The 25,793-nt window shown below is 33.3% G+C and overlaps 4 protein-coding genes across 5 annotated transcripts; all 4 read left to right on the top strand.

Moving 5' to 3' along the window:
- The first annotated feature begins 161 nt into the window (after positions 1 to 161).
- On the top strand, positions 162 to 4,058 carry LOC125866583 (probable anion transporter 5). 2 transcript variants are annotated; one of them, XM_049546860.1, is made up of 2 exons: positions 162 to 401; positions 2,256 to 4,058. In XM_049546860.1, exon 2 carries the CDS (start codon positions 2,341 to 2,343, stop codon positions 3,667 to 3,669), a length of 1,329 nt encoding a protein of 442 aa, XP_049402817.1. In that variant the 5' UTR covers positions 162 to 401; positions 2,256 to 2,340; the 3' UTR covers positions 3,670 to 4,058. The 2 variants fall into 2 exon arrangements, with proteins under 2 accessions (XP_049402817.1, XP_049402816.1); XM_049546859.1 differs by having other exon boundaries at positions 2,249 to 4,058.
- Positions 4,059 to 10,490: 6,432 nt separating this feature from the next.
- On the top strand, positions 10,491 to 14,236 carry LOC125866582 (transcription factor bHLH130-like). The gene is made up of 7 exons (XM_049546858.1): positions 10,491 to 11,016; positions 11,177 to 11,985; positions 12,634 to 12,989; positions 13,187 to 13,351; positions 13,486 to 13,551; positions 13,799 to 13,867; positions 13,973 to 14,236. The coding sequence occupies exons 2-7, from the start codon at positions 11,322 to 11,324 to the stop codon at positions 14,015 to 14,017; spliced, it is 1,365 nt and encodes a 454-aa protein (XP_049402815.1). The 5' UTR covers positions 10,491 to 11,016; positions 11,177 to 11,321; the 3' UTR covers positions 14,018 to 14,236.
- A 4,755-nt stretch (positions 14,237 to 18,991) lies between these two features.
- Positions 18,992 to 20,454, top strand: LOC125866601 (LOB domain-containing protein 4-like). Its single transcript, XM_049546883.1, has 2 exons — positions 18,992 to 19,412; positions 19,968 to 20,454. The coding sequence occupies exons 1-2, from the start codon at positions 19,233 to 19,235 to the stop codon at positions 20,271 to 20,273; spliced, it is 486 nt and encodes a 161-aa protein (XP_049402840.1). The 5' UTR covers positions 18,992 to 19,232; the 3' UTR covers positions 20,274 to 20,454.
- Positions 20,455 to 21,022: 568 nt separating this feature from the next.
- LOC125866599 (50S ribosomal protein L6, chloroplastic) lies at positions 21,023 to 25,524 on the top strand. Its single transcript, XM_049546880.1, has 3 exons — positions 21,023 to 21,164; positions 22,344 to 22,652; positions 25,005 to 25,524. Exons 1-3 carry the CDS (start codon positions 21,037 to 21,039, stop codon positions 25,339 to 25,341), a joined length of 774 nt encoding a protein of 257 aa, XP_049402837.1. The 5' UTR covers positions 21,023 to 21,036; the 3' UTR covers positions 25,342 to 25,524.
- The last annotated feature ends 269 nt before the right edge of the window (positions 25,525 to 25,793 follow it).

Here is a 25,793-nt window from a genome sequence, read left to right as displayed (position 1 = left end):
AATATGTAAGATGAACCGACATTTTTGGCTCAATAAAAAACGAGAAATAATTAAATCAAACTATTATCATATGATAAAACTATAATGAATTTCACGTATTTAAATGACATAACCCCTTTGCCTATTTGTAAAAAATAAAAAAAAATAGAGTCCTGAACTCGTAAACCTCCCTTTGTCAACTCTGGGTACCTAAAAAAAAAAAAAAAACTCTGGGAACCTACGACTTAGCCCCCCACCAGACCTTCCCCAGTCTCTTCTTCATCTAGAAAACCCCTCTCTTCACAATGCTGTTTGAATTAACAATTAAGATTTTGGCCATGGAGGTGACAGTGATTTCTTGATCTTCAGTGAAGTGTTCGTGTTCTTGCAAATACCCAGTGTCAAGTTTCTTCTGATTTGTGGTAAAATTTTAAGCTTGATGGTGTTTTATACAGTTTTGAAGTAATCTTTTTGTGTTTTGAGCTTGTGGGTATTGTGAATTTCTGTTTAATTTGATAAATGGGGTTTCTTTTTCATAGATTTTAAGGTTTTTGGGGGACTTTTCGTTGACCTATTGAGAGGTTGGTAGTAAAGATGCGATCTTTGTCATTGTTTCACTTTCTGTTCTTGTTTAGTAACTTCTATTTATTGTTTTAAAACTGGATTTATATAGCTGAATTGATTGATATTTGATAAGAGTTGACAACAAAAAAATATTTTCTTGCTTCTCATATGATGCTGGAAATGGGAATAGGGTGGGGGTGGGGGTTAGATTGTTGTTAGAGCGTCAACCCACATTAGTTGAAGGAATATGGTCTTTGCAATCCTTAACTCGTGAGCTGAATTTTGGAGTTGAGTTAGATGTAAGCTCCAGAGTGAGATGCTGGAAATGGGAATTGGGTTAGGAATGTGGTGTTTGCAATCCTTATCTCGTGAGCTGAATTTTGGAGTTGAATTTAGATGCAAGCTCCAGAGCGAGATGCTGGAAATGGGAATGGGGGTAAGATTCTTGTTAGAGTGTGTCACATTAGTTGAAGGAACATGGTGTTTGCAATCCTTAACGCGTGAGCTGAATTTTGGAGTTGAGTAAGATGCAAGCTCAAGAGCGAGATGTTGGAAATGGGAATTAGATTCTTGTTAGAGCGTTCCACATTAGTTGAAGGAATATGTTGTTTGCATCCTTAACTCATGAGCTAAATTTTGGAGTTGAGTTAGATGCAAGCTCCAAAGTGAGATGCTGGAAATGGGAATGGGGGTAAGATTCTTGTTGTGTATTTTAGACTATTCCTAGCTGTGTATTTTGGACTATACGAGGGAAAGGAATTTGAGGTGTTTTGAAGGGCAAAACTACTTCTATCCGGATTTTGAAGTTTTAATATTTAAGTAATTCCACTACATGTTGTAATTTGGTGGAGATGTATAATGAAGGAAAAATGGTAGATTTTATTTACTCGCTGCAAATATGAGTTTCATTGTAATGTTTTAACAGTGGTACAATTCTCGGTGCTGAAACCATATGAAAAGTCTTTACTTGCTTTAAAAATAAAAAGAAGGGTTTGAAGTTTTGAGTAGGAAAATCAAAAACTTGGAGAAACTTATGGTTGGCGATATGTTAAAGCAATCTCTAGCAATGCTAAGGATATAGTTAAATGAATTTTAGATTAGCAGGTGTGACTTTCTGTGGTAGTTATATTCTTGCGACAGCCAATTCTCTGACATCCTTCTATAAAGTGATCAAATCTCCTTCTGTCCATTAGTTATTTGAGGAATTCGTAAACCTCTGAAACTTCAGATAAAGGCTACTTCTTAAAATAATTTGCGTCATTCAGAACCCTTTCAACTGTTAGTAATATCTGAAACTATGTTGCTCATTCATCAAAAATGTTAATAGGTGCATTTTGGATCCTCCAAAAGTAGTGCATTTTTGGAGGATCTATTACGTGTGCAACAACATTTTTGAAGAGTCCGAGCAACATACATCTGAACAATGTTGTCTTAGATTCTTGGATTTAAAAGTCTAAATTTTTCAGTAAAAGTTGTTTCTTTGATGTGATATGGTTGAGTTGAAATGCAACATCTGAGTTATACCATTTGTTTTCAGTTGCATTTTCCCTACCTTCCGTGCATTTCTCCCTTGTTTCCAATATTCCCCTATTTGGAATCTCTTTGAGTTGCTTTTGCGTGATTCACTACAAATGTTTGATATCTATATGGTTAAATTTTACTAAAATGAGATGTTTTGATCTGACTCTTTCTTTCTGTCAATTAGTTTCAAGCCTGCTAAACATCACTGTTTAGTGGATTACTCAACAGAAATTCAAGTCATCTAGTGTATGGCTTGCATTTACAAACTAGCATATAATGGGCAGCAGTCGATTTCCAAGGCGCTATTTAATTGTTTTTTTGATGTTCATCTGCACTTCTGTCTGCTACATAGAGCGGGTGGGCTTCTCTATTGCGTATACTACTGCTGCTGATGCTGCAGGAGTAAATCAGAGTAGCAAAGGTGTGATTTTGTCAACCTTTTACTATGGATATGCATGCTCACAAGTACCTGGTGGTTGGGCAGCTCAAAAGATTGGTGGACGGCGTGTCCTCCTCCTTTCTTTTCTCTTATGGTCTTTGACATGTGCTTTTGTACCACTTGACCCAAACCGAACAATAGTCCTGGTAATAGCCCGTTTGCTCGTTGGTGTGGCCCAAGGTTTCATTTTTCCATCCATCCACACTGTCCTTGCACAGTGGGTACCGCCGCATGAAAGATCAAGATCTGTTTCCTTTACAACTTCCGGAATGTACTTGGGTGCAGCTATGGGAATGCTTTTGCTTCCTAGTCTGGTGAAGTATAGGGGTCCGCAATCTGTATTTCTTGCTGAAGCAGCTTTAGGTGCAATGTGGTCTCTACTCTGGTTCAGTTATGCGGCTGATCCACCTCGTTCTGAGCATCCAAAAGCAACTGCGTCGGGCTTTGGGGAAACCCTGCTGCCGCTCAAAGGGAGTTCAAAGTTGAAAGCAGAGAATGGAGTACATCCCACCAAAACTCCAACAATCCCATGGAAACGAATTGTCACGAGCTTACCAGTTTGGGCAATTGTTGTGAATAATTTCACCTTTCATTATGCACTTTACGTGCTCATGAACTGGCTTCCGACATACTTTGAATTGGGCCTCCAGATCAGCCTTCAAGAAATGGGCTCTTCCAAGATGATGCCCTACTTAAACATGTTTCTATTCTCAAATATTGGCGGAGTAATCGCAGATCACTTTGTCACAAGAAGAATCTTGTCTATAACTAAAACCAGAAAACTTTTAAACACAGTGGGTTTCATCGTAGCTTCTCTTGCATTGATGGCTCTTCCTTACTTTAGAACACCTGGCGGGGCTCTGTTCTGTTCCTCCGTGGCCCTTGGTTTCTTAGCGTTAGGAAGAGCCGGTTTTGCAGTTAATCACATGGATATTGCTCCAAGGTATGCTGGAATTATTATGGGAGTTTCAAATACAGCTGGTACACTAGCTGGCATTGTTGGAGTTGATCTCACTGGTCGACTACTTGAAGCTGCTAAAGAGGCCCAGTTGGATCTTACCAGTCCAGAAAGCTGGACATCAGTATTCTTCATTCCGGGGCTGCTCTGCATTTTCAGCTCTTTTGTATTTCTAGTACTATCAACAGGGGAGAGAATTTTCGACTAAGGTTTTGTGCAGGTATATCGTTGTTTTATCTTTCTTATTCTTGGAAGAAGCAGTTCAATGAGGAAGTATACATAGTCTAGGATTTGCAGTTCAAATTCGCAGGTTGTCATCAATAGTAAGTAGCTACTGAGGTCATTCTTACATTTTTAACCTGAGTTCTCATATGGTTCTATCTGCATACATTTGTAGCTTAATCGAATGATTCTTCAGTATTTTCGAGATGTTGTTCTTGGCTAAGCTGTTATTAATAAATTAATGTTCATCCTATTTCAATGCAAATTTCAGAAAGTAGTTCATGTATCATAGGGAAAATAAAATGCTCAGCTACTTCCATTTTTGGTGTTGCTGAACTGTAATATCTAAATTTGTATCACTAGTTGAAGAATTGAGCTCCTGTTTTGACACTAAACTCTTGTTCTGTACTTTGCACAAGTGTATTTTTCCTTCTTGCCTTCCACGAGGCTGGGGTAAGGTCTGTGTATATTCTCCTCTCCTTTTCTTTTTTTCTTTGTCATTTGATATGATTGTTCCCTAGGGAACATCTCTGACAAATATACCAGAAATTTTCGCGGGTTGATCCTTTTTTGGTGCGGTTGCTTAGTAAATAACTTCTTTTTATTTGACATAATACAAATATAGACACCTTAACTTGGTCTCAAATGACACTAAACACTACAAATTTGAGAATGCACATCTAAACACAACTCGTCCCATTGTGTCTCATGGACACTCGATTCTTATAAGTTGGAGTGTTCAATTGACACAGTGAAGATGAGTGGAGGCGTATAGACATGCATCTGCAAAATTGGAGTATTCAGTTGCCAGTGCCAATTGAGATCTGTAAGATGTCTATCTAACGTATTATGCATTTTTCTTGCAACATATGAACTTTTAAGATTACGGTTTAAAGATTCTTTTTAAGCATGCATGAGAATTTTATGAGAAAATATTAGACTATGGTCTAAAGAATTTTGTGAGCTATGTCTGCAAGTGTAGTTTCTTAAGGGCATCCCATAATTAGATTAATAAAGCCCATTATAATGTGGCTACAGTGTAAACTCTATTATCTGTTGCTATTAGTGTAAAGCAAAATAGATTTGGTTGGGATAAATTCCAAAAGTAGAAAAATCTTTGCATTATTGATTTTTGGCACATTTTATAATGAGATTTGTCTCTTTAATTCCTAGCCATTCTATTAGAATTTTGACTCAACCAATATAAATATATACAATATACTGGCAATACACAATGAAAACATTCTAAAAACATACTGCTACATCTTATCGATACAAGTATTAACTAACTCTATTCACTAAAATTTAGACATATCGAAAGAATCACCTAATACTTCTATCTCCGCAGGAATTTGAACCTCATATAGATGAAAATGAAAGATGTATTTATTTTTCCATTAGGTTCAGGTGAAACATGTTGTGGTTTGTAATTTATTCTCTAAAAGATATTTTTTATTTTAAAAGTTAACATTGTCGTTAAAAACAAAAGTGATATGTTCAGCTTTTTTTGAAACGTCAAAAATATATATGAACCATATAAAGATCTTCTTCACAAGAAATAGATATTACTCCTAATTCTGTTATTGAATTTTTGGATTGTAACATTGATAGGGACCTCACATAACGTACTTTAATGTCTCATTGCTATTAGTTTTTCTTACTTTTTTTTAAAAAAAAAAATTAGTTGGTCCACTAACGTCTTATCTACGTATTTATAAGTCATAGTTTAGTTCGATGTTTTTAAATTTTTCATAAAAGAAGCGCTTCTTGCGTCTGTAGTTGTTGCTGCTAAAATAACGAAATCACATATTCATGGGCGTTACACACAAAAAACAGAGAAAATCGCCTAATTCCTTTAAATTAGTCCCTAAATATCCAAAATGGACTCCAAAAATAACGAGACTGTACATACTGCTCCCCTACCTCCCCACAGAGGGTTCCATAAAGGTTCCGCAAAGAAATCGGTCGGAAGCCATATCACCAAAATATTCATAGGCAAACACACACAAAAACTGAGAAAATCGTCTAATTCTTGTAAATTACCCCCTAAATGCCCAAAAGAGACTATGAAAATGGCGAGATTGTACGTATTGCTCCCCCAACTCCCTACGGTGGGATCCATAACGGTTTCACAAAAAAATCATCCATAAGCTATATCACCAAAATATGCATGGGCTAACAACACACACGAAAAATTGAGAAAAATCGCCTAATTCTTGTAAATTGCCCCCTAAATTTCCAAAATGGACTCTGAAAATGGTGAGACTATATGTACTGCTCCCCTAACTCCCTACGGAGGGTCCATAAAGGTTTGACAAAGAAATTTTCTGGAAGCCATACACCAAAATATTCATGGGCTAACACACAAAAAAAACTGAGAAAATCATCTAATTCCTGTAAATTTCCCTTGAATGCCCAAAATGGACTCTTAAAATGATGAGATTGTACGTACTACTCTCCCAATATCCTATGGAGGGTTCCATAAAGGTTTCACAAAGAAATTGTCAGGAAGCCATATCATCAAACTATTAATGGGCTAACACACACGAAAATTTGAGAAAATCGCCTAATTCCTGTTTATTTTCCTCTAAATACCCAAAATGGGCTCCGAAAATAGTGAGACTGTACGTATTACTCCCCAACTCCCTACGGAGGGTTCCATAAAGGTTTTGCAAAAAAAATCGTCTGGAAGCCATATCACCAAAATATTCATGAGATAACACACACAAAAATCTGAGAAAATTGTCTAATTCTTGTAAATTGCCCCCTAAATGCCCAAAAGGGACTCTGAAAATGGTGAGACTATACATACTACTCCCCTAACTCCCTACGTAGGGTTCCATAAAGGTTTCACAAAGAAATCATCTGAAAGACATATCACCAAAATATTCATGGGATAACACACAAAAAACTGAGAAAATCGTCTAATTCTTGTAAACTGCCCCCTAAATGCCCAAAAGGGACTCTGAAAATGGTAAGACTATACATACTGCTCCCCCAACTCCCTACGGAGGGTTCCATAAAGATTTCACAAGAAAAATCGTTCAGAAGTCATATCACCAAAATATTCATGGGTTAACACACACGACAAATTGAGAAAATCGCCTAATTCATGTAAATTACCCCCTAAATGCCCAAAATGGACTCTGAAAATGTGAGACTGTACGTACTACTCCCCCAACTCCCTACGGATAGTTCCGTAAAGGTTTCGTAAAGAATTCGTCTGGAATTCATATCATCCAAAATATTCATGGGCTAACACACACAAAAAACTGAAAAAATTGTCTAATTCTTGTAAATTGACCCTAAATTTCTAAAATGGACTCTCAAAATGGTGAGACCTTACATATTTCTCCCCCAACTCCCTACCGAGGGTTCCATAAAGGATTCACAACAAAATTGTCCGGAAGTCATATCACCAAAAAATCCAGGCTCTAACACAGATGAAAATTGCCTAATTCCTGTAAATTTCCCCCTAAATGCCCAAAATGGACTCCCAAAATGGTGAGACAGTACGTACTGCTCCCCCAACTCCCTACAGAGGGTTCCATAAAAGTTTCACAAAGAAATCGCCAGGAAGCCGTATCACCAAAATATTCATAGGCTAACACACGAAAAATTGAAAAAATTGTCTATTTTCTTTAAATTGGCCCTTAAATACCCAAAATAGACACTAAAAATGGTGATAATGTACGTACTTCTCCCCCAACTCCCTACGGAGGGTTCCGTAAAGGTTTTTCAAAGAAATCATTCAAAAATCATATCACCAAAATATTAATGAGCTAACACACAAAAAACTTAGAAAATCGCAAATGCTGTCTTTTGGGTGTGCAGGAAATTTCACTCCAATGCAATTATCCGTAAACTATATAAGAGAAATAAATCATACTTGGTGAGCCTCGTACGACGAACTCAACCGAGAAGCATGGAATGAATTTCAAATTTGAAACAACCCATTTAGGAGATCCGTGCTCGACCAATCCACCAACACCTTTTCTTTTGAAAAAGGAAAAGGATAGTAATAATTTGGAATACTATTATTTAATTTTGGGAATTAGGCAGTTAATGATATATCAAACACATTTATTTAATTAGTTACGTTAAACAAAAAATATTATATATATAATCAAACCGAAAAGAGAAAAAAACAAACGAAACAAAATTTATTTTGGTTCGGATTGGGTTACACTTCTTTAAAACCAAAAATTGATAAATTCAAACCGAATGTACAAAAACAAAATTAATCCGTAAAATTGAATGCACACCCCTAGAACACACTATAATAATAGGTATACTAAAAAGTCTTCATATTTCACCGACCAATCTTTCCTAATTCACATTTTTTGTTGAAAAAAAATCTTTTATAAGTAATACGTGTTACATAAGGATTCAAAAATTATCGGATCGTCAATTAATTTATCCTAACAAAACAAAAAAATACAGCTATTAATTTGACTAATATATTAATTTATTTCAACGTATATACCCTACATATATATGATTATCATTTCTCTTTATTTAGCTTCAATCATGGATATAATTAAGTTCATGATATTTCTTTGGGAATTGAAAAATTGGTAGTAGCTGCTTCTTGGTGACAATATTGAAGTTTTTTTTTTTTTTTTGATTGTTTTAAAAAAAATTAAAAAGATTCCCCTACTTCAGTAGACAGTGAATGATGAAAATTGTGTCCCGTTATTGATGACAAATGTATGATATAATATAGGGTTAAAAATGAATTTTTTATCGTCTCTTTTAGTTAATTGACTAACTTCGATCGATCTCAATGTCTAATTTATAGGTCAAATATGTCGTCTAAATATGTTTCTTCTCTTAATCTATTTCGATTTCAACTCGATTATAACTTGATAATGAGTTTTGAGGGTAAATAAGAAATTAGGTCACAATTATTAATGAAGCATTTAGTTCCTATCCTCCAAAATGTTGGGCTAAATAGTCAAACTTTCTAAAAAAAAATAATTTAAAAGCAAAAGTCAAGCTCCCTATGAGGTGTTAATGTCTTAAATACGTTATGAAGGACAACATTAGGACATATACTGTGTTACGATATTGAAAAGTTTAATTTGACAAGTTCAATCGGGTGAATATTTTAAAGCGATAGAGAAAAATACTAAAATCTTGCTATTCATTATCGAAATTATCTCATTTTTAAGAGTTCAGATCAAATCGGTTGATGAGTTGTCTTTCTCAAAAGTTTTTATATATATTTTTTATTTTTTATTTTATTTTTGTGCACCTCGTAAATTTAACTGGTTTTAATTAACATGCCAAATAAAGACAAAACCATAAGGAATTAATTAAGAAAAAAAGTTGCTTACTTCCAACTCTAATCTCCGATATTAAAGGAGTTTAATTCTTATTATAGTTGTCATTATCATACTTTATATACTTTAATAGATTACCAAATCTACCTTGTAATTAATGGACTGTTTAGTTTATTCAACGCGGATGATTAAATATTAATTAATTAGTAATATTTTATTTAAGCCAATCACTGAGTATACACCTGTGTACTTGGTTGCCTCGACAGATCAATTTTTTAATTAAAAAGTTAATCAATTTTTTAATAAATAAAAAGTTTTTTTTTTTCAAGTACGCTAATTATTCTCACCACCTTAAATCATAGTTTGAACTTAATTAGTTTCATTGTTTTGTTATTTTAAGGACCTGCAATTATTTATTTCGATCTTTAATAAATTTCGATTCAATATAATAATCCACAAAATATATAGAGATATAAACGTGCTCGATCAAGAAACAACCTTCTAAATGGATTTCTCTTAAATTCTATTTATAATTTTCAACTGTTTTTCAGTTAAACTATCTTGATTTGTCAATTCTTTCAACTTAACTCAGTCAAAAATAATTTCCCTAAAACTACAAGGATTTGTTTCTTTCTTTCTTTTCCCTTTTGAGGGCTTAGGGGTCAACTAAAAATGTGGTCCAAAATTTGTATATAGACAAAATTGTTTAAATTATGAATTATTCTCCTTTAAAATAAAAAATAAATAAATGATAAATTAACTACTTTCCCTATTATATATTATTATAATATAATTATTTGAAGAATCAAATATTTTTTTCTTCCATCACAATCTTTTTAGTCATACAATATTGTAATTTTTTAAAATTTATATTTAGCTTGGTCATCAAAAAAATATATTATATTTAGCTTCTGACTATTTAAAGTTTACTTTAGAAAGTTAAAAAGAAAAATAAACTTTCATTAAAAATTCTCAATAAGCTTTTGCAAAAAAACAATAAAGCCCAACATTTTTTTAATCTCGCATTCGATATCCCATTGAATCTTTGTCTAATTCGAATTCACGTCATTATAAGATTCATTAAAGAAAAGAAGCACTCTCTTTTATATATTTTTTTCATTTGTAGAACTTGAACTTGTTAAAAGCCGAGGAGTTTGCGAACTCAAACTTCAGATCTCTAACTAAAAGTCGAGGAATTAGCCAACTCAAACTTGAAATCTCTAGTTAAAAGATGAGGAATTTGCAAACTCAAACTCGAGATCTCTTATTTTTTTGAAAAACTCGAGATCTCCAGTTAAAAGTCGAGGAATCCTATTCATTTCACAACAAGAAATATCTCCAAATTAATTAAATAAGGTTACAATTAATATGTTAAAACAAATATATACAATAAATACTTCATCATATATAGTGCTAAAAATAGAATATAACAAAAATAACATCCCAGATCTCTCTGTTGCTGCTGTTCTCATTGGCTCTGTACTTTTTTCCCCTTACACCCCCTACCCCCAACCCCACCCCCATTCCCACCAGGGGTATATTTCTTCTTCCTCCTCCTAGTGCCACCACCATATCCATTTTCTCAAAGCAAAAAAATTGAAAAAAAATAATCAGCAAATTGCTTTTAGTGTACTCTGTTTTTTTGCTGTTTGTATTTCTAGTGTCAAGAATCAATTTTTTATATATATAGTAGTGGCTAATTTCATTTTCAATCTTATCCCTTTTCTGATAAACTTAACTTGTTCTTGTTTCTGTTGCTTTTTAGCTCACTTTTTTTTCAATTCTTAGCTATAATTTTAGTACTATTTTGCATATGAATTTGTGTTCTTGATTCTTGAATTTTAGTGGGTGTCTTTTAATTTTGCTCACATAGTTGAAAGATTTGAGCTTTTGGGTTTTTTGTTTATGGGGTTCTTGAAAAGTTTACTATTTGTTTGATAAAAGGTCTGAAAGAGAATTTTGAGGTTTGAGGTTTTGATTTTTTTGATGGAATTGAGAATGGCTTTGGTATTTGTTGTATACATAAGGGGATTCAAGATTTAAAGCTGGTAGGTAACACTACTTTATGTATAGACATTATTAAAAAGTTTTTTTTTTTAGATTTTCTGTAATTTAATATTTGGTATTCTAGGCTGTGGATCTGAGCTGCATACAGTGTCATTTTGTTCTTTTTTTCTGATAAAACAACATTCTTTTGGGTGAGTGAAGGGAGAATTCTTAAATGGAGCGACACGGATAGTGAGGATTCAGATAGCTGATTTCAAACTTGTTTGAGATTGAGGCATAGTAGTAGTAGTAGTAGTTGTTGTCTTGATAAAGGAGAATTCTTTTAGGTGTTTGAAGTGAGAAAAGTATGGATGATAGAAGTCATCAGCAGCAACAGATGACTTCTGGTTTAACTCGATATCGATCCGCACCAAGTTCTTATTTTACCAGCTTATTGAGTAGTAATAATCCAGCTGATGTTTCTGGTGGGAGTGGGAACTGTGGTTATGCAAGAGATGATTTTGATCAGTTGCTCAATCCTCGCGCTTCGAATAGTGGTATAAAGCAAGTTTTTGATAGATTTGTAGCTAATATTGGTCCCCAAGATTCGAATCCAGATGGCCTAATTGATGATACTCAGCAAATTCAGCAAAATCCCATGAGCAATATGGATGTTAGATCTGAAGTTGTAGCTCCTATGAAACAAGAACACGAAGCTCAACAGCAGCAAATGAATTACCAATGCCAAGAACAACAGAGTCAGAATTCACAGTTTATTGCACCTGTGAAACAAGAAACTACTCAGCAGAATAGTGATTATTCTTTGGCTTCACAGATGAATTATCAAACTCAAGCTCAACAAAATCACAGTTCAACAGACTTTACTTCAGGAATGGATAACTTTGGCAGATATAATGGTTTGAACCAGACGAAAATGGATGGTGGATTTGGTACTGGTAATAGTAACTCAAATCTTACTCGTTATAACAGTTCGCCTGCCGGATTCTTTGCACAAGTCAATATTGAAAATGGTATGCATTGTCTTGGTTAAATATCTGTGGTATTGATTATTCTTATTATCTTGACTAATGGGCTACATTCAGATGAAGGGATTGTTTTTGTTTTTACAAGGAGATTCATTTTAAGCTCGTTTATTCGTTTAAATGTTTATTTTGAATTTTGCATTGTGGATTGAGCCAAGATTCTATTTTAAGCTATGCTCTAGAAAATTAATTACATATGCATACTTGTCATAGTCATTGGAGATAGCTAAATTGGTTTTAGAAGAGAAACGAGGCATGTCATCAATTTTTGCCACGAACTACTCATCAACTGTTTTGTACAGACGAAAATCTTATTGGTAGTGATATCATATCTATGCAAGTCTTCCCTTATGAACTTTGTAGATATTAGCTAGAAGAACAACATAGACTATTGTTTTGCTGGGATATTCTTATATTATACTTTGGCAAGGGAAGAAAGAAAAAGTAGGTTCTCTTGGGATGTTTTCTTTTTTAGAAAAAGGGGGAGGGGACTACAAGGTGGAGAATCGAATCCTCACCAATAAGGTGAAAAGTCAGGTAGCCAACCAGAGCTACTAAGTTTGTGATCATTTCCATTGTTTTGATCTGACATTAGTGTTTTGAGTTTGTTACTAAATCTTTTTCAGCAATTGACAGAATATGGTGCATTGAGAGGCATAGGGAATTATGGAGCTGGTAGTGGTACTAATGCTGCTGGAGAAGCATCATTTTCCAATCCAAGCAGGTTTAGTAGTCAAACAGCTCTCCCATCCGGACAACCTACTTCTTCGGGGCTATTAGCTCCAATCTCTGAATTTGGAGCTAAAAGCATAGAAGAGAGCAGACGAGGCGACGAATGTTTTGGTAAAGGCCATAAAAGTGATGAGAGTTACATGGCAGGTTTCCCCATGCCTTCTTGGGATGATTCACAAATTTTGACTGATGATTTCCTACAAGTACCAGAAGATGATGAGGCCGGATCATTCTCCAATGGAAATGCATCTGATAATCAGGTATTATACTTATAATCACATTTGTCATTCTTTTACCGCCTGTATTGAAATGAAACAGGTCTAAAAAATTGCATCTTCATATGACCTACTTAATTAGTTTGGGATTGAGTAGTAGTAGTAGTCGTAGTCGTTATTGTTATTATTGATGTTGTCTTTATGCCTGATTAATCTCATGCATACATGGTTTTGGTAATCAGAGTAGTGAAGGTCGAGCTCGCCCTCCCACTCTATTGTCTCATTTGAGTTTACCTCAAACATCAGCGGAGTTATCCGCCATGGAGAAGCTCTTGCAAGATTCAGTACCATGTAAAGTCAGAGCAAAGAGAGGCTGTGCCACTCATCCTCGTAGCATCGCCGAAAGGGTACACAACTCACACTAGTAAAAAATCTAGTTCTCTTATATTCAATCTAGATCACTAATCAGTTAAATCAAGTTGTCTTTTTATCCCTGAAAGATGGGCTAAGCAAGTACTGATTCAATTGTTACTTATCTTAGGTAAGAAGAACACGAATAAGCGAAAGAATGAGGAAGCTGCAAGAGCTTGTCCCCAATATGGATAAGGTAATCTTAACTTACGGTGCCCAAAATATGAATGTTGCTCGGACTTTTCAAAAAGGCCCACGGGTGCATGTCGGATCATCCAAAAGCAGTGCATTTCTGGAAGATCCAAAATGAGTGCATCAACATTTTTGGAGAGTCCGAGCAACATAGAATATGATACAGTTGAAATTTGCTCTCTTATTCTTGATACAGTTGAAATTTGCTCTCTTATTCTTTGTCTTGTTTTCCAATTTCAATTTCTTTGCAGCAAACAAACACGGCGGATATGTTGGACTTTGCAGCTGACTACATCAAAGAACTAGAGACACAAGTCAAGGTATATCCCAAAACTAATCACAATGAGCAACAAAAGGGGATTCCTTCTGTTCAAATTTCTCACTTCAGTACATACAATGACTACATTTTCTTGAATTGTTTTCAGGCACTATCGGAAACGCGTTCAAAGTGTACATGCTTGCATGAATAGAAGACCACATTCAAAATGATAAGGTAGGGCAATGCTGTGCACATTCTAATGATAAAAGGATTGACAATGGAAATAGCAAAGCAGATAGGTGGATTCTTTTTGGCACTTGAAAAAGAAGAGAATGGGCTGCCATATTTTGGTGTGTAAAAAAGATAGATTCAGATTCATCTGATGTAACATTATAACCTAAACTGTACATAAAATTTCCATTGTCCATTATGTTCTGTGAAAGGAATAGAATGTTAGGACTTTATCAGCTGCTTTTGTGGACTACTTTAGTATGAGCCTAAGTGGTTAGGTCCTTTTATTATGTTGTGTAAATGTGTGTGTTGCCATTCAAAAGTCCAAATAACTCTTTTCTTTTTTTAGATAAAAGGAAGTATTGGGCTAAAACATCGCAACGATACTTTTAACATGGTGTAATATTGTACTATACGCACAATTTTTTTCCAAAAGGCCTCATACCATTAAGAGTACAGTTTCATCTAATTTAGCTTCTTTTTCTTTTTAGCTATCGATGGTGGACTTAAAATGATTGATATGTATTCAAGCTTTTTTTTTTCTTCTTCTCATTTTTAGTGTGTCCATGCTATTAATTGAGTGATGATACTGCCTATCATTAATATGTTTAAAGGAAAATATCAAGTTTTGAAAAGTATTCAGAAGGGGTTGTTGCATGTTAGCTAATGTTCATAATTGCCTAAGGCATGCTAATATGTAAAGTATTAATTGTGGTGTCACCTTTCTTTTCAAAGAAAGTGACACATTCCAAATATCTATTTTCCAATTAATTCAGCTTATGCATTGAAGAAGGTAAGAAGTTAGATAAAGTCTAAGAACTTAGTTGATGTAGTTCTTGAACACATAAAAGTTTATATAAGAAACAAGACATTAATAGGTTTTTGGACATCAATTAGTTAAGTTGAAAAAATAATATTTAAAAGTTATTGCGATAGCTACTTCGAAAAGAGGAAAAAAAAAACTAATTATCTTTGATTGTACAACTACCCTTTAAACAAAAGTCTTCAAGATAGTTGTGCTGCCTCAGCCAAACTCTCTACCTAATAATATCGTAGGTACGAATTGGCCCGCAAAGTAGGTCTTGAATCCAAGAAGAAGGGTAGTCATGACTCATGTCTCGCTTCTGATTCACAGAATAAGTAAAATAACGTTAAAAGTAAAGACTATGCACATATTAGTTGGAGTTATGGTATGCAATAAAACATTCTTGGATCCAATATAGAACATAGTGGAAAGTGGTCCAAAATTGTTAGAAGTGAGAACCATGTCATGGATGATCTCATCCCCACGACAATCTTTAACCTTAACGGCTTGTTTGGTTCCGAAGTTATCTGAAGATAACTAATTTCAGGTAAATTATTTCATCATGTATATAGAATAACTTATTTCATCACTATGACAAAAAAAAAAGGTTGAATAAATAATCTAAGGACTACCTAATACTTTCAACCAAACGTGGCATAAAAAAATCCTACATTTTATCCTGAAATTATTAACTTTATATCTCACACTAAACGACTCGGACAAAATTTTTCTAGTTTCAAACTATTTCTGGTCTTTTTGGTTAGTTACCACAGAACCAGAATGTCAATCTTAACATATTTTCTTGAGGTGGGGGGGGGGGGGGACTAGGGGTAGGGGGGTCCAAATATTTAATGTGGGGACCTACTTTACCTTTAGAGTAAATAGGTACTACTCCTTTAAAGATAGAGAGAACTTGATGCTACTACTTTCTGAACCATACAAAACTTCTTAGCAAAGGCATCCAACAATATTTCAAATTTTTTAAAAATCTCTTTACACTGATAAATAAAGGACATAAAATTAGAAAACATGTTATTTTTCTAAGTATTGATATTCGAAAGCCTGTTGATCTGACTAATCCAAATTCGTATTGACAAAGATGAAGCTACCTTGTTAGTTTACGGATTAAGACGAATTCAATGCTTATGTGCTTAGTACGTGTACATGTGTTAGAAAAATTCATAACTAAATTGACTAAATGAGCTATAGCTTCGATGAGAGGTTTAGAAAATCATGAACTTCAAATTATTGTTCTGTCTCTGCGCATGGGATTGGGCTGTTATTAAGAGGATAAAAACACTCCTTACTAAAAGGTTCTTCATTTCCGAAGCTCAAATCTGAAATTTCTAATTAGGAGAAAAGATATTTCGACCATTCCACCCTAACGTGTTAGTGATTTATTTTTATTTTTAAAAAGAAAAGTCACAAGGAAATGTTTTCTCAATTACTACCAGTCTACCACTTTGCAAATATGGGCTCACTCCATATTGGGCTTAGGCTCTAACATCAATTGGGCCACATATTGTTGACCTTCAATCCAATAAGAAACATTGATGGATCATACATCTTTTTAAGAAAAGAAATTCAAAATTTTCATTTGAATTTTTTTGGATGGCAATGGGGTGGGGCGGATGCGGAGTGGGATTTTGATGGCATGAATAGATGAATTTGAGGTGAAAATTATAATATCAACAAATGTTTTATGTGTTTTTTCTTTTAAAAGAAAAAGGTCATAGTTTCACTTCATAACAAGAATTATGGCTATCAAGGTTTCTCCCACGTACTCGACCTGTTTTAGTAAATCTTACGTGTTTGATTGGACATAAAAAAAATTTAAAAAGTTTTTTAATAAAAGAACTCGTAATAATATATATATAAAAATAAATAGACTTTAAAAATTATAAACTTCAAATCTTAATTTTTTTTAAGAAAAAAATATCAATTATAGATCCGTTGAAAGTGTTTTAACAGAAAAGGACAATAATTCATTATCATATGACACCTTTTGTACTTATATGTAAAAAAAAAAACGTTTGCATGTTCGTAGATTGGATTATATACTGATGTAAATCATTAAAATAATAATTTTTAACTTGTATATAAACAGTGTCAATGACTTGACATAAAGAGAAAGTTAGCCAATCCAATCTCTAGGAATTTTAATGGATGTTTTAAGCAACAACAACAATATCTTTATTGTGATCTCATGACTGAAGTCGATGGAGGGTGGTGTGTATTCTAAGCATGTACTATAAGATTATAAGGCTTAATTTGTATACGCAAATATTGTAAATGACATTTTACATTATTCGAGTAAGTATGTTATATATATATGTACATAATAAATATTTCGTCTACTTGATGAAAATTTGATCTCTATCCTTTGAAATAGTTTTCGAGCCATATATATAGTTTAAATGAATTGTTATTTGATGTCGATATATCTTTGTAAAGTTAATTTGTCAATATCAACATAATTATATTTTCAACGTTTACAATTCTCATTTAGTAAGTGAAAGCAACAAGGGAATTAAATAGATTAATAGACAAGCCTTAATTTTGTTAGATTTTCTAAGATTATGAGATGATTCATTGAATTGATATTGTTCTTTCCTTGACTAATTCATGTTTTTTTTTCTACGTCATGAACATTAACTTTTAATTTCATAAGCTAGCTCCAAATAATAAGACGTGACAAATTAAAGGACGATTCAATGCACGAAGTATTCGTGAATATAGAGTCACTCTCAAAGTGACGTGCATGCAAATATCTTAGTTAATGGTATATATTAATTTAGCTTTCACATGAATCAAATCTTTATTCTACTTGATTGTCGATGAACGTGCTAGTTAATGGTTTCGAATTTCTAAAGTCACTTCATTATATTATTGCACAAGGCAAACTTTTCTAAGTCATAATAATTTGAAAAAAATATACATAAAAAATCTTTAACAAATCCACTAGTTTGATTGACAAATTAAATTTGATATGTCGAAGACATTTACTAGTAAATTTTCAACTACTCANATATAGAGTCACTCTCAAAGTGATGTGCATGCAAATATCTTAGTTAATGGTATATATTAATTTAACTTTCACATGAATCAAATCTTTATTCTACTTGATTGTCGATGAAGGTGCTAGTTAATGGTTTCGAATTTCAAAAGTCACTTCATTATATTATTGCACAAGGCAAACTTTTCTAAGTCATAATAATTAATTTGAAAAAAATATACATAAAAAATCTTTAACAAATCCACTAGTTTGATTGACAAATTAAATTTGTCGGAGACATTTACTAGTAAATTTTCAACTACTCAAGATGCAATAAATGTTCCCTTTTTGGGTTGGGAAAAAAGATTTTATTACTCGTCTGTTTTATTTTACTCGACATTGTAAGATTTTATTATTCGTCTGTTTTATTTTACTCAACTAACCTTAATAAGGTTAGTTTAATAAAATACATTTCTAATTAAAGTATTCTTACGGCGTGTCAAGTTAACAGGGGTCAAGTAATATGAAACAGAGGAAGCTAGTAATAAACAATAAGACAATTATGTTTTCCCTGAATTTTCTTTTTGGATTGTTTCTTGATTTGAGGGCTCGAGCAATGTATTTTTCTAATATAGGATAATTTAGATCTCCCTGAATTTTATCTGATCTCTAAAATAGATCAACTTTTCTTGATCTCTCCTTCTTGTTTCTTCCATTGATAGCCAAAGTGTTGTATGATTCAAGCAAATGATGACATAAATTTTCTTAAAGTATTTGATTGTCAAGAATCTTCTGCCGAAACTTCGAAAAGAAGATCATCTCTTGATCACTTCGACAATGCTAATTGTTTTTATTTTTTTAAAATATTCTATAGAGTTTATAAAATTTTCGAGATCAATAATTCTACCTCATTTCATTTGATTGATTGGTTATCCTTTAATTAATCAAAAGAAGAATGAATAAATATTTTAATGGTAAGCAAATCCCAACAATACTATAGTAAAGGGACAAAAGATCTACTTGAAATAGATGTTTTTGTTAATCGATATCTAAAGGTTTTCCTTAATTGGCCCTACAAAAGATTTTCTGGTAGCCACTTTTTCCCTATATAACATTTAGCTCCTAATCTCCCTCACTCCCTTTAACCAATTTTTCCTTCTTTCCCTTTCACATTTCAAGTTAGTATAGCGGGAATTTAGTGTATCGAGTTGTCTTAATTGAAACTTTTGTGTACCTGAAGTTAAAATTTCAACAAACTTTTTTTAGATTAAAGTGGTGCTTATACTTGTTTACATGTGCACATATCGACTATTTTATCAATAATATAAATATTATTTTTTATCCACATAAGTATATCGAGTGATTCTGTCCACAAAATTTTACGAGTTTTGTAGTATGAAGGAGAGTGGTGGTAGAAAACAAGGTGCAACTTCTCCATGTGCAGCTTGTAAGTTGTTAAGGAGAAGATGTACACAAGATTGTGTTTTTTCACCTTATTTTCCAGGTGATGAACCACACAAGTTTGCAAGTGTTCATAAAGTATTTGGAGCTAGCAATGTAAACAAGATGCTTCAGGTAAGAACAATTTTTATTTATGAGTTCGCCAATAATCCGTTTAAATTTATGTGATATAGTTTAAATTGGTATAAAAGAAGAATTCAAAATTTATGATCTTAAACATATCATGACATTTTGTGTGTCTATCTATACAACTTTTAAAACTTGTGGCCTTAAAAATGTCGTAATATTTGTATTATTACAAAAAAAAAAACTCATTAAAGGTAAAATATGACGTGTAAAGTTAATTCTCTTCAAATTTAGAAATATGTAATCCATCTGCATCCCATTACATGTATCGTATTTTCATTTTATGGCTTATTTTAGATCACATTTTAAAAAATCTTTCTTTCTCTCTTAAACGTCGTGCCGAATCAAAACACAGTCACATAAATTGAAATAGACCAGGATGTAATTCTTTTTGAAATGGGCGTATATATCACATAAATAGAAACAAATTAAATAAATTAATATATATTATTTTTAATTATATATATAGTTCGAGCCGAAAGCAACGTGAAGTCTTGTATATACAGTTGGTTAAAGTGGATATATTTTGATATATTTCAATAGGAATTGCAAGAATATCAACGAGGAGATGCAGTGAGTTCAATGGTGTATGAGGCAAATGCAAGAATGAAAGATCCAATTTATGGTTGTGTTGGAACTATTTCATCTTTACAACACCAAATTGAATTACTACACACACAATTAGCAATTGCACAAGCTGAGCTAGTCCACATGAAGATGCCACAATTCTCATCCATGTCCGGTGGCGCCGGCACCGCCGCAAACTCGCCAGGAAACGTGTGGTCACCGTCATCTCGACACTTGCGGTCAGATGTGCATTCAGGATTCGAAGTTTATGGCTTCCTATAACAATCTCAAATTAATATATTATAGTCCACACTCATATATTTTTCTTAATACATATATATGGCTTGAATATAATTTACTATGTTTACGTGAATCTGTAGTTAACAAGCCATTATAGAGGTGCCATTATATACTTTCATGATTGTTCTGATTAATTTTATATATGTGAGATATTGTAGCTGAGCTACTTATATATACAATAATGTCTGTCTAGTCTTTTTAAAAATATTTACTATCATGGTCTTTCTTTATTCTAAATATATCTTTATTTGTAGCATACATCAAAGAATGATGAACATTATTAACTATATATATATATATATATAGTGTAAATGTCTAAAGTGTAATAATAAGCTATCATTCTCAACTTCATTAATTTTTTTAAGCAAAAGTTAAATTAGTAATGCACGTCTAACCCATCATTTTTTAGAAAATCAAGAATTCAAATTCTAAAGGAATGTTTCAATTTTTCAATATTTTCTTTTTGTGGACACAATTTTTGCTGAGATGACATTTATTTTGGAACGAAGAGAGTATATTTTCAACTCCATAAATAATTCACGTAATATGAGATGGACAAAAATCTACCTACGGATCTAACATACATCTTATGACTTCATTAAGATTCAGTAACTTTGACTCGAATCGTATAATTTATTTTTTTTACCTAAATCAATAGGGGGCAAAAGAGAAACTTTGTAACATAGAGGGGGAAGTTGTCATTTAGTTGAAATAGGATAAGGGGCGAAATTGTCAATACGCTTTAATGTGCAAGGCAAAAAGGGCTCTATCCACTAAACAAGATAGTTCAGCTCTTAGGGGAGACAGTCTTGTAACTTGCAGGCAAAATTCAAAAATGAGTAGCTCTTCACTCACAGCTTCTTTACATACCAGGTAAATTTAGTTTCTTGATTCTGTTGTTAACACTATAAAGCTTGTTGCTTTTTACATTTTCATGTTTATTCTTGAATTGCTGAAATTGGGTATTTGCACATTTGTAGTTTCTTTGTCAATTTTATGCAATTTTATGTCTTTTTAGCTTCTGGGGTTTCCTTATAATACAATAACGTTTGTAGCTTTTGTGTGTTGAGGGTAAGGAACTTAATTGTTCTGCTCCCCTTCACATACTGGGTGCATTCAGCTTGTTGATTTTTACATTTTCATGTTGATTCTTGAATTGTTGAAATTGGGTATTGTGCATTTGTAGTTTCTTGCTCAATTTAAGCAATTTTGTGTCTTTTAGCTTGTGGGGTTTCCTTATTATACAATAAAGTTTGTAGCTTTTGTGTGTTGAGGGTAAGGAACTTAATTATTCTGCTCCCCTTCACATATTAGGTGCATTTAGCTTGTTGATTTTTACATTTTCATGTTGATTCTTGATTTGTTGAATGTAGTTTCTTGCTCAATTTAAGCAATTTTGTGTCTTTTAGCTTGTGGGGTTTCCTTATTATACAATAAAGTTTGTAGCTTTTGTGTGTTGAGGGTAAGGAACTTAATTGTTCTGCTCCCCTTCACGTATTAGGTGCATTTAGCTTGTTGATTTTTACATTTTCATGTTGATTCTTGATTTGTTGAATTTGGGTATTGTGCATTTGTAGTTTCTTGCTCAATTTATGCAATTTTGTGTCTTTTAGCTTGTGGGGTTTCCTTATTATACAATAAAGTTTGTAGCTTTTATGTGTTGAGGGTAAGGAAATTAATTGTTCTGCTCCCCTTCACATATTAGGTGCATTTAGCTTGTTGATTTTTACATTTTCATGTTGATTCTTGAATTGTTGAAATTGGGTATTGTGCATTTGTAGTTTCTTGGTTAGTTTGTGTCAATTTTATGCAATTTTGTGTCTTTTAGCTTCTGGGGTATCCTTATTTAAAGAGTAAAGCTTTAGCCAGTGGAGGGGGTGCCGGGGTTTAGCATGTTTTCTTGTAAAAATAAGAACTTGGATCTTGTTTTATCTATTTAAGGTCTCCATTTATTGGGAGGTTTGAATGGGATTCATATCTTGAGTGTGGCTGTTATTGGTGTTGGCTTTCTTGTAAAAACATATGTTTTATTCTTGTTTTATTTCATGTCAGCACTTTGCAGTCTCCTTTCGTCGGGAATTTGAATGGGTTTCGTGTATCAAGTGTTGCTGTTCGTCGTGTTGGTTTTTTGAGTAAGACGATCGAATGTAAAGAATCAAGAATCGGTAAGCAACCAATATCAGTACCTTCCAATGTGACACTCACAATGGAAGGCCAAGATTTGAAAGTTAAGGGACCTCTGGGGGAGATGGCCATAACTTATCCACGAGAAGTAAAGCTTGAGAAGGAAGATGGAGGTATTCTAAGGGTCAGAAAAGCCGTGGAGACAAGACGCGCTAATCAGATGCATGGTTTATTCAGGTAGTCTGCAGTTTAATCGTGCTGTTTTCTTGACTTCTTTTCTCAGTTTTGTTATTCTTACATATGGTAAACAATCCAAGTATACCTATTACTACTACTTATGATCAAGAAGCTATAGTCTACTTACTGGAGTAGCTACTTTGAAATTCACGACTGGTTTTGATGTGGACTAGGGAGAGCTTAGTTGTTATGACATAAAAATTGAGATATAAAGGGTCTGATTGATCTTCTCCAATTATATGATATCATATTTTAAAACCAAATTGAGATGTTTCCCATTCCAAGTCCTAATTGATTTTATCCTAGTTGTCAATGAAGAGGAAAGAGTAATGTTTTCCTCTTAATAAGGTAAAGAAGGACAGTCTATTCTTACCACCTTGAAGTTTTCTATACTTATTAGCACTTCTAAGTTTCAAAATAGTTAACCTCTTTGTGGTTCTAAACTTTACTTATTTGATCTTAACTATTGATATATATATTACATGCTATAGCCTCTTGCCGATAATTACTTCATAAATTGATATAATCGAATGCTTCTTTTTCTATGAGGAGACTCGAAAATGTGGACATCAGTCACTGTAAGTAGCAAAAGAAGTATGTTGCTCGGAATCACCAAAAATGTTGTCGCACTTGTGTTGGATCCTCAAAAGTTCACTACTTTTGGAGGGTCTGACCTGCACCGGGAAGCATTTTTGAAGAGTCCGAGCAACATAGAAAACAATACTTCATATTTCTCAGTCTTAACATGTTAAAGAAACAATCTTTCTCACTATGAGAAGATTGACTGGCAACAAAGTTCAAATGTAGCATATCTTCAGTTCCATGACAGCATTAATGATTCTAAGGTCCTGAGAAGTGAAAAATTGGGCAGAAGAGGGAATATAGACGTAAGAATAGCTAGGACTTGCTAGCAAAGGACAGATATCTGTGCTCGTCGTAGTTTTTCTAGGCTAATAGGTATCACAAGAAAGGGGTGGTGAGAAAGATCTATAATATCTGGAGGCTAATAGGCCATTTGCAAGTCTCAAAAACCACAAGTGCATATACTACACTTTGGTCGAGGGGAAAATGGAAAAAATGGGTATGGTTTAAAGTTTTCAATGTAAACAGCAGATTTGAACAACTTTAAAAGAATGAAGAGAAAGTAGAAAGAATTAGAAATCTATGTTTTTGAGTTATAGCCACATACTTCAATTGGTTCTTTCATATTAAAACTCCTTAAACTCTTCAACGGCTAGTTAACGACTAGTTTAACTTAGGGAAGATAATAAATAATCTGATAAAAATAAGGGACACTTCCTTTTGAGATACTCACAATAGTGAGGTTGAGTAAAACTCTTAATCTTATTCATATCCTTTCTACGTGGTGTATTACACTGCAACACACACTTGCTGATTGAACCTCTACAAGTGTGGAGTGTGGCTGCTCTTATGAAATTACGGCAAAATTCTAAAGCACTCATGAATAATTAGACATTAGTGCAAAACTGCAATAAACCATAGAAATTGTGGGAGTATAATGTGATGAATAAGAAACTTAGCTTACAACTTGAATTTTTGGTTCATAAAAGTTATCAACTTTGCCAATTATTCTGTAAGTTAAATCTTATATCATCTGTATTTGGTTCGTAATCCAAAAGATACCAAATGAATCCATTATACTCAAAACCCAGCAAAATATCAAAATATGTTTTCTTTCTTCATTTTATAGATATTCTTTTTGAGATGTGCGTGGGATTGTTGGAAATTTGTAAGTATCTCATAAGGAAGTGTCCCTTGTTTTTATCCACTTGTAGTTTATTGTTTTGCCCTTACTTTAAATGGTCAAACTAGCCGTTAACTAGTCGTTGTAGAGTTTTAGGAGCTTTAATAAAGAACTAGTTTAGGTATACTAGCCATGAATCATGTGGTTTTTGGTATTAGTTAATACTAGATGAGCTTGTTGAATCCTAGGAGATACACTTCTATGAGTAAATATCCTTACAGAAAGTGTCATACACACGCCTTAAGCTAGAAGAATATCCATGATTTCAACAATTAGACGTGATTTTCAACTTGGAATTTTCATTTACACGACTCTCGTCTCCCTGATGATGATCATCAGTTTTACAGAATTTTGTGATTAAAGGGTATGATTCTGCACCGCAAATGATTTCCTCTCAACTTTGAAAGCCATAATATGTCTTACACCATCAGGTCTATTGAACATTCTGCCAATACCTAACAACTGTATATGAAAATTTTCATAATCTCATCCTTGTTGTTATGTTAGTCAATTCTAATGACAATGTAGATGCACATATTTTTAGTGTTTACTCTGAAGATGTTCTTTTTCTTCATCAAACTCGGCAGGACTCTAACTGATAACATGGTAGTCGGCGTCTCTAAAGGATTCGAGAAGAAACTTCAATTGGTAGGCGTTGGATATCGTGCAACCATCGAAGGGAAAGACATAGTTCTCAATCTCGGATTTTCTCATCCCGTTAGGATGGAAATTCCTGCTGGACTGCAAGTTAAGGTTGAAGAAAACACGAGAATCACTGTAAGTGGTTACGATAAGTCAGAGATCGGTCAATTTGCAGCTTCAATTAGAAAATGGAGACCTCCAGAGCCATACAAAGGTAAAGGAGTGAAATATGCTGATGAAATAGTTAGAAGGAAAGAAGGTAAAGCAGGCAAGAAGAAGTAATTCATGGTACATTTTGTCATTGTTTTATTGTATTTTTCTTAGAGCTATTTTGAAGTTAGGTTCATTTTACAAGTGACTTGACAAATTGTTAATCTCGTGTATCCCTTTGAAAATGAGAGTCACACAATTTGAAATTGTATGTAATCTTCATATGAAGGTGGTTTCCCTTTCATTTATTTTAAACCTGTTCTGGAAAACGATTTTCTTGAGCTGAGGGTCTATCAGAAAGACAAAAACAATCTTTCTACCTACACCCCATCCTCTCCAGACTCCACTTTGTGGGACTATACTAGGTATTTGTTGTTGTGTTCATGGCGGTGGTTGCATTCAATAATATTGACAAATTCATAAAAAATGAACATAGTTTTAGGAAGAAGGCGATGAGCATCTAAATCGATAATTTCTAATTTTTAGTCCTTATTATATAAAACTAACATTTATCTTTAAATAAA

The sequence above is a fragment of the Solanum stenotomum genome, chromosome 6 (assembly GCF_019186545.1).
Source record: "Solanum stenotomum isolate F172 chromosome 6, ASM1918654v1, whole genome shotgun sequence".
Taxonomy (NCBI): Eukaryota; Viridiplantae; Streptophyta; class Magnoliopsida; order Solanales; family Solanaceae; genus Solanum; species Solanum stenotomum.
Note: the sequence above shows the minus strand (reverse complement) of the source record. Positions and strands in the feature narration are given on the sequence as shown.